At 55.6% G+C, this 11,199-nt stretch overlaps 2 protein-coding genes across 3 annotated transcripts in view; both read left to right on the top strand.

Moving 5' to 3' along the window:
- CREBRF (CREB3 regulatory factor) overlaps window positions 1-1,910 on the top strand; it is a 46,916-nt gene extending 45,006 nt beyond the window's left edge. The window contains exon 10 of the mRNA XM_084886174.1: window positions 1,781-1,910. The gene's annotated coding sequence lies outside the window, so the exon portion shown is untranslated. The remainder of the gene's footprint in view (window positions 1-1,780) is intronic.
- Window positions 1,911-1,912: 2 nt separating this feature from the next.
- BNIP1 (BCL2 interacting protein 1) lies at window positions 1,913-10,779 on the top strand. Of its 2 annotated transcripts, XR_014795207.1 has the most exons (7): window positions 1,913-2,050; window positions 4,742-4,834; window positions 6,099-6,190; window positions 8,852-8,953; window positions 9,145-9,263; window positions 10,119-10,518; window positions 10,553-10,779. XR_014795207.1 is itself a non-coding variant. In XM_084886226.1 (6 exons), the coding sequence occupies exons 1-6, from the start codon at window positions 1,967-1,969 to the stop codon at window positions 10,313-10,315; spliced, it is 687 nt and encodes a 228-aa protein (XP_084742352.1). In that variant the 5' UTR covers window positions 1,913-1,966; the 3' UTR covers window positions 10,316-10,779. The 2 variants fall into 2 exon arrangements, 1 of the variants encoding a protein (XP_084742352.1); XM_084886226.1 differs by having other exon boundaries at window positions 10,119-10,779.
- The last annotated feature ends 420 nt before the right edge of the window (window positions 10,780-11,199 follow it).

Here is an 11,199-nt window from a genome sequence, read left to right as displayed (position 1 = left end):
AAAGATAGACCAAGTTCTTGAATAGGGATCAGTCAGTAACACAAAGCTGTCTTGTCTTCCCGCATTAAATAAAAAATTGCCGACCCAGTAAGGACATAACAATGGGGTTAAAAAACAAACTGTAACCCAAGTTCACATGGGAAAAACTACGGGTGGGAGCTACTCGGGGCAAAGCAGCTGGTGTCCAATCCCCAACAGATAGTAAGACACACAAAACTATAATTATTAAAAGTGTCATTTTGCTGCTTGAATGACTTGGTAGACCAACAGACTAGAAATACATTCAAACTTAAGAAGTTAGTGTGTAAATGTGGCGTCCCGAACCAGTGAGAAAAGATGGATTATTCAGAAAACGGTGGTGGGTAACCCCTCTGGAAAAAGTCAAGGCTCCAGACCTCATACCAATAAGCTGCCATACATTTCAAAGTGGGTAAAGATCCAGATGGGGAAAAAAAAAAAAAAAAAAAATGGAGCAAGCAGAGAAACGATTCCTGTTGAGGGGGGTGGAGAGGAAGGCCTTCTCTAACTTGGACCCCAAATCCAGGAGTCATAAAAGAAGAGTGATAACGTCTATGTGAAACAAAAATTTAAAAACAGTGTAAGGTTAAGAAGCACTAAGCCAATTAAAAATTCTATAGACTAAGAAAAAAGCCCATAGGTAAGAGCTAAATCCTTCAGTAAATAAAGAGCTCCCAGGAATTGAAATGAGCAGACAATGAATACAAATACAAATGAGTGCCGTGCATTTATGATCAGAGAAATGCAAAGTTTTAAAAATGGCGTTTTCCGCTCAATCAGATGGGCACACATCCCAGTGTTGAACACACCGTACTGCCCAGGGGGGCGGGGGGAGCAGGCATGCTGTGGGAGTGCCAAGCCCCACAGATAGGGCCTCCGTGGAGAGCGGTTTGTTGGCCACGGTCAGGATTCTTACATGCCCACGTCCTTGGCCTGCGCTGGCCGAGTCGTCCTTGCCTGCGCCCGTTTCCTCACGTGTAAAACGGGATCATTCTACCCCCCGGGGCTGTCGTGAGCGTTGTTAGATGGTACACAGACAGCACAGGGTACAGAGAGCCTGCCCCCCAGGAAGTGCTCCAAACGTCGGTGTACTCCAGTCACACAGCCAGCGCCCTGGGCTCCGGCAGAGGCCACTCTCCACACTGTGCTGGGGGCTGTGCTGGGGGCTGTGCTGCGGGCTTCTCCCCTCTTATCCCACCAGGTGGCCTCTGAGGGGACTGGGGCACAGAGGTGGGATGTGGGTTCACTGTCAAATATGCAACATATGAGAAAGCTTAAAGAAATAGAAAACAGCCGAAACCGGTTTGGCTCAGTGGTAGAGCATCGATCTGCAGACTGAAAGGTCCCAGGTTTGATTCTGGTCAAGGGCATGTACCTTGGTTGCGGGCACATCCCCAGTAGGGGTTGTGCAAGAGGCAACTGGTCGATGTTTCTCTCTCATCGACGTTTCTAGCTCTCTCTCTCTCCCCCCCCCCCTTCCTCTCTGTAAAAAAGAAGAAAGAAAAAAAAAAAGAAATAGAAAACACTGTCAATGCCACCTTCCAGGGACATCCCAATGGATACTGTTCCAGTCTTTCTCTTCCTCTCTATGAGAGAGAGAGAGAGAGAGAGAGAGAGAGAGAGAGAGAGAGAGAGAGAGAGAGAGAGAGAGAGGAAGATCTGTAATCCTTAGAATGGCTAGTCTGCGGGCGATGGGGAGAGGCCACCGTGAACGTGTTCTTGATGCTCCCTCTTCTTTCCTCTCTGTTTTGTTTTTCCTTAGGGCCACACGGAAAGGCGAGGCTGAACTCCCCCTGCGAGTGGAGTGAGGCGCGTCCTGGTTTCAGCGCCGCCACCCCCGCTGGCCTCGGGCCGGCCTCCAGGGGGCGCTGTGGCGAAGGCCGGGCGGGCGGCACGGAAACGCGTTTGAACTTGGCCCCCGCCGCTGCCCGTAGCCGGCGTCTCCAACATGGCGGCGGCCCAAGATGTCCACGTCCGGATCTGTAACCAAGAGATTGTCAAATTCGACCTGGAGGTGAAGGCGCTGATCCAGGTACCGGTTCCCGGGGCCCCTGCCGGGCTCCAGCTGCCCTGAGCGCGGGCTCCGCCGGCCGGCTCGGCGCCGGCTCGGCCAGGCCTCCCTCTCCGGCGCCGCCCCGCTCCGTGGCGGCTCCCTTCTCTCCGGCCCCCTCGGGCCCTAACCCTTGACCCTTGGTCTTGAGCCTCCATCTGTCCGGGCGACGTTGGCTTGGCTCCTCCGGGACCCCATGGCCCTCGCCCCTGCCCAGGCTTCCCCTTTGCGTAAGGTGACCGGGCGCCCCGCTTTGGGCGGGACAGTCCCGATTCCGAACAATTTGTCCCGCGTCCCGAGGCGTTTTTAAAAAAGCCCCGAGTTTTGGACAGTCCCGATTTTTAACAATTCGTCCCGCGTCGCTTTAAAACAGTCCCGATTTTTTTTTTTTTTTTAAAGGCAGGACTGTTTTAAAACGCCGCGGGACGAAATTGTTAAAAGTCGGGACTTCTGGTCACCTCACCTTTGCGGCCCCGCTGGGCCCCTCCCACAGGGAGCCTCGCCGGGACCCCCTCACCGGGTACCTGTCACCCCGGGGGCCCCGCCTCCTGCCCCGCCGGTGGGTGGCGCTCCGGAAGCGGCAGCCTCGCCCCCTGCTGGCCAGCTCCCCTGGGTCTGGGGCCCGGGGCGCCCGAGGCCGCCTGGCCATGGGGGGCGCCGGGCCTGAGTCTGAGGGCAGGTGGTGGCAGAGCTGGGACCCGGGCCACCGGCGGAGTCAATCTAGAGGAGGGATTTGGGGCACCGAGGTCCCATAAATAGTATATAAGCCATTGAAGGTGGAAGGTAAATAGTGCAATAAACCAGTTGGCATAGGCAAGAGGTAGGAATGTGAAGACAGTTCCTCAAGTTCAGCAGAAAAGAAACCAGAGTTGTTGTTTTTTTGGTGTGTTTTTTTACAGAGAGGAAGGGAGAGAGAGAGAGAATTAGAAACATCGATGAGAGAGAAACATCCATCAGCTGCCTCCTGCACACCTCCTACTGGGGATGTGCCCGCAACCAAGGTACATGCCCTTGACCACAATCGAACCTGGGACCCTTCAGTCCGCAGGCCGACACTCCATCCACTGATCCAAACTGGTCAGGGCAGAAACCAAGAGTTTTAAACCTGGGTTTTGGGCAAATCGTTTCCATTTCCAATAAGCGTTCCTAAACATGACATGTAGATTCAGAGCTGGGACAAAAAGTCAAGAAAAGTAGCCCTCCCCATCCCCTCTCCACCCCACCCAAACCAGATGTAAAATAAACCTAACGAGTTGCCAGGAAGTGTGATTTAATGATTAAGCCAGAGAGCAAGTGAGGACATTTTAATGCAAACATTTACACTTCCCTTCTTCCGAGTGTAAACTATAAACTGTCGGGCCAGTTCTGAAATCTAATGAGAAGAGTGATCATAGAGCTAGGTTCATTACATTCTTACTGTGCTTCAGTTCCTCTGCTAAATGCCTTCTGTGCATACATGGTCTGTGCGGCAGGTAATATGATGAGGGACAGACCTGAGGCTCAGAACTCAACTGATTGTTTCTTTTCGAGGTTGCACGGCTAAGAAATACACAGCCAGAATCTGAATCCGCGTGGTCTGGCCCTAGGGCCCACTCTAAAACCTGGCTCCACTCATCCTGACAGTCCAGAAATGAATTCTAAACCTGTCCTTGAGTCTCTCTATAAACACTGCGCTCTCTGATAGAGGGTTTGTAGGATCAGATTGAAGCTCATCTTGTCATCTGATGTCAGGAATCCAGCGCCCCTGTTTCCAAAGATCTGAAGTTTGTAGGATCTGCATCCACATGAGCCTAACCAGTGGTCAAAGGCAACAGGAGGTGGGGGCATGCGTGGGGAGGGTTTTGGGATGGCAATGGGGAGATGTGGACAAATATGTGATACCTTAATCAATAGAGAAATTTAAACACACACACACAAATAGTAGCATCTACACCTTTTGATAGCCTAAGGGCAAGTTTACATGTAAACAAGTTTGCTTCTCGATTCCCAGAGCAGAAAAAAAACAAGGTTTAAAATTATTAGATTTTAAAATTTATTCTTAGAAGTGTAAAAATTTATTAATTAAAAACAACAACAACAACAAAAGGAGATTGAAAAACCTGATGAACAATATTAGCTGTTGATTGTAGTAGAGTCGGAGATACAGGGAGTGGACTGACTGTTCTCGGGGAAAGGGGGAGTGGTGGATGCGGGAAGAGACTGAACATAAACTGCACCTATGGATGAGGACAATGGGGGATGGGGAGGGGGCGGAGGGTGGGGAGGGAACCTGGTGGAGGGGGGAAGAAATGAGGAACCTTTGTAATAATATGAACAATAAAGATTGAGTTAAAAAAAAAAAAGTAGCATCTGCTTTGGATTTACATTTTCGTTGAGTACACAAACTACTCTAAAGCTTTCATACTTGCCACGTGGCGTTTTGTTAAACTTTAGGAACTAATAAGTCAAGACAGAGTTGTGTCTCTCTCTAAGCTTTTATGTTACCTGTTCCCAATCAGCTTAAAGAGGGATGAGAAAAGTGTGAAGGATGATGTGTTAGCCTGTGTCGCAGAGGTAGACAGCAGAGACCGGGCTGAGTGACGGTCGGTGGCGTGAGCCAGCTCTCCCCGTACTGATGGTGTCAGATTCTCCCGCTGCCCCGAGACCGCCCCTCATCTCGTCACTGTCTCCTAGGATATCCGGGATTGCTCGGGACCACTGAGTGCACTTACTGAGCTGAATGCTAAAGTGAAGGAGAAGTTTCAGCAGCTGCGGCACAGGATACAGGTGAGCGCGCAGACCTGAGGCGCTGAGGGAAGGGGGCAGGAGTGGGGGGCTCGGTCCTAGGACTGGCCTCTGCCTGAGAGCTGTGCAGTGAGGGAGCTGGACTGACCTGTAACCGGGTCACAGCTGGGAACTTGGGCACGCAGCGCCCGCCAGCTGTGAGAGACGGTGGCAGGGACGCCGTTGTCCTTGGAATTTTTCAGCTTAAAAACTCTGCGGTCCTTTAACTCCTTTCTTTCCTCTCCCACTCTCCACCCCGTGCCCCCAGTCCAGCACCGGTGTCTCCTGGGAGATTTCTGGGACTGCCGCTTTGCCCAGCCTCCTCCCCCGTTTTGTCATCACAGTCACAGCATATGCCCAGTACGCTCCTGGATTCGACTCCGGTGTATGTGCCGTCTCAAAAGCACTCAGCGGGAAGTGCCGGTTTGGATAACGGACGTGTTTCCACGCTGTGCCTTCAGTGCGGGTGGCGGAGAGCCGCCCACCTCTCAGAAGGTGGCGGGCACCTGCGCTGCCTGCAGGTGGAGCTGGGGTGTAAAGCCGTATGGTTTTCATATTGCGAGGCCCCGATGCCAGCCAACAACTGAACCCAATGGGACAGTCTGCTCCGGAGCTGGGGAAACCGGCTGTTGGACGCTCAGAAACAGCGGCTGCCCTGTGTGCTGTCTTCCCCGGGAGCTTCCCAGGGCAGTTTGGAGAATGGCGTGTTTTGGTGTTCCCATGACGGCTAAGTGGGGTCAGGCTCCTGGTTAGTGTTTTCGTGCTACATGGAAGACGTACATCGTCCTCTCTGCAGCCTGCACCGCTCACGGGCTGTCTGCGCTGGTTCGGTCTCCTCCTCACTCTGGGGTCTTGGATTGTCCTTATTTTCTCTCTTTAAAAAAAAACAAAAAACATTTTAATTCAGAGAAGCAGGGAGAGGGGAGAGAGATAGAAAGAAACATCAATGGTGAGAAAGGATCATTGATCAGCTGCCTCCTGCAGGCCCCCTGTGGGGATCCAGCCCACAATGGGCACGTGCCCTTGACTGGAATTGAACCTGGGACCCTTCTGTCCGCAGGCTGATGCTCTATCCACTGAGCCGGACCAGCTAGGGCTGTCCTTATTTCCTTATAGACTCGCTCTGTGTCTAAGGATGTTTGGCCTTCCGAAGTGCCCTGCAGGAGGAGGGTCCCAGTGCTGTGGACGGCCTGGCTAGACCGGAAGTGCGCTCTGGTTTTCCAGTTGGCTTTGCAGTGGGTTTCACACAGAGCTGCTTCCCCCGTAGGAGCTGGAGCAGTCAGCGAAAGAACAAGACAGAGAGTCGGACAAGCAGGTTCTGCTCCAGGAGGTGGAGAACCACAAGAAGCAGATGCTCAGGTAGGCGGCCTGGCTCCCGCAGTGGCCTCTGCCGGTCTCGTGCTCCCGGGAGCCTCCTGGGTTTGCCTCGACACCTGAGGTTGGAGACTTAACTGTGTCGTTTGTACACGGCCTGCATGTCCTCTCAGGGTGATAATTCTCACAGGGGAGGGTGCGCAGGGGCTGCTGGGCAGGCGGGATGGGCACAGATTACAAAAGCATATTGGTGCATATTTGCTTTGTTACACTGTATTTATATTTTTAAAACAAAACCAAAAAAATATTACATTTGCTATTGTAATCTAGGTCCTTTTTATCTAAGGAGAATTGGTCCACTGTAAGTGAACCTATTTAAGATGGACCAAAATTTAGAAAATTTTGAAAGGGAAACAAGAACATGTAAATAAGCTCATCTTACATAAGAAAAGCCCAGTGACTGAATGGCAGAATGACCAGAATGACTGGGACAACCTTGGCCCCTTGCCCTGGCTGGCTCTGCCCCCTGTCATCTTCTGGGGTGGGGGGGGGGGCGCCAACTGGACCCCACCAGGGCACACATTTGTGCACCAGGCCTCTAGTGTTTATTGTGACTGTGTGCTAATACTGGATTCTGTAATTGAAGGTGTGCGCTAATTCTTGGTATTGAATTGGGGGACTTTTCCAACAAAATTGTCTGAAACAGTACCTCTCCCTTCACTTTTGACTTTTGTACCATAACAATAAGAGGGATTTTATTGTGAAAGTATTTGAGGGCACCCTCGCCGGTTTGGCTCAGTGGATAGAATGTTGGCCTGTGGACTGAAGGGTCCTGGGCTCGATTCTGGTCAGGGCACATGCCTGGGTTGCGATCCCCAGTGTGGGGAGTGCAGGAGGCAACTGATCAATGATTCTCTCTCATCATTGATGTTTTTGTCTCCCTCCCCCTTTCTGAAATAAAATGTTAAAAAATAAAATAAAAGCTTTCGTGAGGGCTCCATCACCTATCCCAGCCCTACGGGAGCCAGTTCTTTCTCTTTGAAAGCCCCTGCTGCGCGCACACACACACACACACACACACACACACACCCCTGCTGCACACACACACACACACACACACACACACACACCCCTGCTGCACACACACACACACACACACACACACCCCTGCTGCACACACACACACACACACACACACGCCCCTGCTGCACGCGCACACACACACACACACGCCCCAGGCGTCCCCTTCATCCTCTGTAGGTGGTCGAACTCTGCCACATCGTGTTTGTCTGCGGCTTTGCTTCCAGTTTGAGAGCCTTCCAGCCTCCTCCCCGCCGACAGCAGCTGTTTGTGACACTCAGATCAGGAGGCGGCTGAGCCGGCCGTGGGGCGCAGGCCGTGGGGCGCAGGCCGTGGGGCGCAGGCCGTGGGGCGCAGGCCGTGGGGGTGCTGGAGGGAGGTGTGAGCAGTGACAGGAGCTAAAGTGGTTGGCTCGGTGATACTTCGTGTCAGGATGCCCTTTGCTTCCCAGGGCCACCACGAGCACTAGACTACAAACCCTGTCTAGAGAGGATCGTCATGATGTGTAGCAAGTGATGCCAGACAGTCCCTGAGTGTGGGTTGGAAGTTGGGAACGGCCGTTCATGCTGGGAGTCGAGGGCAGAGGAGCGAGCAGAGAGGAAGGCTGTGGCGATGGTGTGTGGGAGCAGTCGCTGGGCCTGCTGGGTGCCCGTGCTGGTCCCGGACCAGTGACTGAGGGCTTGTCTTCCTCCGCATAAACGTGAGCCCCTCGGCGGGCACTGTGCAGACTGCCTGCTAATAGCGGTTTGGAAGGGTCTCGGATTGTGTAAAATGTTAGGCATGAGATGGCATAGCAGCCGCTGGTCAGGCGCCGGGGACTCTTCTGAAAACTCAGCCTCGGTGCTGGTGGAGGACCGCCTGTCAGTTCACACTCTCTGTGTGACGTGAAGGTTTCAGGGGGCACGGTGGGCGTGAGCGCATGCGCTTGGTCCTGGGGACCCAGTTCGCCTTTTTCCGGTCACAAAGGCTGACTGCTTAACACATCATTGTCCCTCCCAGAGAGCGGGTACATGTAAGTAAATCACGTCCCACCAGCCTGCTGGCTCCTGTTTGTTCCTCCGCGATCTGTCTGTGGTGTGTAAAGAACAGCAGACCTTGGAGAAATGTTGAGGGAAACTGCCTTTTGATGCTTTTTCTACTTCTTACAACGTACACTGAACAGCTGCTGGGCCAGAACTGTCAGTTTGGTGCTGGTGACGCACACACGGTGAGGCACGGTCTCGGGGGCAGAGCCAGTGCGTGCAGGCAGCGCAGTGAAGTGTGGGGAGAGCTGGCAGAGCCGGGCCTCGTGTGCCCAGCTGGGGTCAGAGGTTACCTTGAAGTCTGGAGCCATACGGGCTGCATAGATGGCTGAGCCAGGACCAGACTGCTCTCTCGGGCTGCCGGGCACAGGGGCAGTGCGGGCAGTAAGAGACTATCCCGGAGGCGGCCGGGGTCCAGGCGAGAGGTGCCGGGCCTGGGCTGCTGCGGTTGCTGGGGCCACAGGAGGAGGAAGGGCGGGAGGGGGGATGGACTCCGTGGGCCACCCCTGCGAGCGCTCCCCCCCCCCCCCCCCCCCCCCGCCCGAGAGAAGACCTGCTCTGACTGGGACTGTCAGAAACTCACACGTGCCCCTTCTGATTCCAGCAATCAGACGTCCTGGAGGAAAGCGAATCTCACCTGCAAAATAGCCATCGACAACCTAGAGAAGGCAGAGCTGCTCCAGGGAGGAGACCTCTTGAGGCAAAGGTACTGTGTCTGCTGCAGAGGGCGCACCGGACGCCCTGCTGGCCGCTGTAGGAGGCTCGGCATGCTCCTGGCACTGACCGGAACATGTGACAGCAGGCGTGCGCGGAGAGGGTGAAGCATGGGTCTCCTTTGCCTGCGGGCTTCCCCGCAGCCGGGCCTTTGCTGACCCTCCTCCTCCTCTGGACTCCTAGGAAAACCGCCAAGGAGAACCTGGCGCAGACGTCCAGCACCATCACCGAGAACCTCATGGGGATCAGCAGGGTGATGTCCCAGCAGGTGCAGCAGAGCGAGGAAGCCATGCAGACGCTGGGTAAGGCCGGGCTGGCGGGAAGCTGCTCCCGGGACACGGCCCTGCCCCAGACCCCTCCCACCGCCTCCCGCCCACACTGCCTGCCATGCCCACGGTCCCGTTTCCTCTGTCATCCTGCCGTCTCCACACGGATGGCGTCGCATATGAAGTGTTATCCACCCGCCTCTTTCTTCCAACTCACATGCCTCTTTCATGCCTCGCTGTCCACGTGACAGCACGTGGCATTCCGTGGCTGCTCCAGTGATGCTTTGTTTTCCTTTGTGGGGGGATCTTGCCTGGCGACCTTCTTCCCCAAGTGGCAGGCCCAGCGTCAGGTGGACTCCTGGGCACAGCCACCCTGAGGGGACAGGGCCTCCTCGTAGGTGTCACTCAGTGTCCAAGCACAGGTGCCCCCTCTGTATAGCCTCAGCCGTGTCCCGGGGCCCGAGGGCTGCTGCAGGGCCGAGCCCCGCCTCTCCGACCCCACAGAGCGGCCTGGCCGCCAGGTGTCCTGGCTGGGCGCCCCACAGGGTGAAGGCCTGGCCCTCCAGCTCTGTCCCATACGGACCTCGGGGGGCCCGTCCCCAGTCTCGGGTTTGGTTTTGTGGCCGGCAGCTGCAGGAGGCTCTCTGCCCTTCTCCCTGGGGTGTCCACTGGGCTCCCCGCTGGGGCCGTGGCGCTGTAGGTGGGAAAGGACGGCTCTCTGAGCTGGTGCGGCCCAGGGGGGTTTTGTCCCGTTCTCCCTCCGGCTGTCTGCTCGGTCCCTGCTCTGGAACCTGCTGCAGAGAGAGTGTGTGCCGGGAGCCCGTCTGCGGGGCCAGCTTCGGGCTCCGCTCTGCAGCCTCCGAGTCAGGCTCCCTCCCTCTTATGTTTCAGTCAACTCTTCCCGGACCATCCTGGACGCCAACGAAGAGTTCAAGTCCATGTCAGGGACCATCCAGCTGGGGCGGAAGCTCATCACAAAGTACAACCGCCGGGAGCTGACGGACAAGCTGCTCATCTTCCTGGCCCTGGCCCTTTTCCTGGCTACGGTTCTCTACATTGTCAAAAAGCGGCTCTTCCCGTTTCTGTGAGAGCCCAGAACTGCCAGCGGCTGCCCTTCAAGCTCCGGGTCAGGACCCAGCCGGGCTCCTGAGCTCTGGCCCCGCTGCCAGCCGACCCAGCCCCCGGGGTCCAGGTGCTGAGCAGGCGGGTGGAGACGCTCCGCTCCGGGTTTTGCAGGCGGCTGCCTCTGAAGGACAACAGAGCAAGGGGAGGCTGTGCCAGGTGCCTACAGGCACAGGGATCCTACAGGCACAGGGATCCTACAGGCACGGGGATCCTACAGGCACGGGGATCCTACAGGCACGGGGATCCCAGAGCCACCACACTGGGAGGCTGCTACGTGGGGCACTCGGAGCCACCCTCTGGGATGTGAGGTTCCCCTCTCTCCCTCTCTCCCGCTGTGGTCTTCAAGCCCGATCAGGGGGCGAAGAGAAACGGTGGGCGGATGACGACTTGGGTCCATTCCTGAATAAACTTGACTGTACTGAGTAGAGTGAATGCATTGGCTTTACAAGACCTCCCCCGGGAACTTGTGTGCCTCTGTGTTTGGTGCCCAGGTTTCTAGGACATGGACTTCAGTCATTTATTTGTTCTTGCAACAAAGCAGCCTGGAGCCCCGGCACACGCCTGTTGTGGACAGGCTGACTGTCACAGATACAGTGACCAGCAGCCGCGGCCCCTCCCGCAGGGAGAGGAGACAGCCTCTTTACGCCAGCAGCCCGCCTGGCCAGGGCGCCGTGTGGCAGGGCTGGCCCACCTTTCCCTTTGAGGTCCGGAGCTAAATATAACCAGGAGCGTGAAGCGGTGATAGTGAGGCTGTCTGGGCCCGAGTCCTGGGGTGCCAGGGGATGGGCCGTGGCCAGGCCAGGCTGAGACGTCGGTGTCTGCGGAGTCTGCGGCGGGCCTGGCTAAC

Source organism: Pipistrellus hanaki (assembly GCF_964339955.1).
Source record: "Pipistrellus hanaki genome assembly, chromosome: 5".
In the NCBI taxonomy this organism is placed as follows: Eukaryota; Metazoa; Chordata; class Mammalia; order Chiroptera; family Vespertilionidae; genus Pipistrellus; species Pipistrellus hanaki.
The sequence above is the reverse complement of the archived record's forward strand: the minus strand, read 5'-3'. Positions and strand labels throughout refer to the sequence as shown.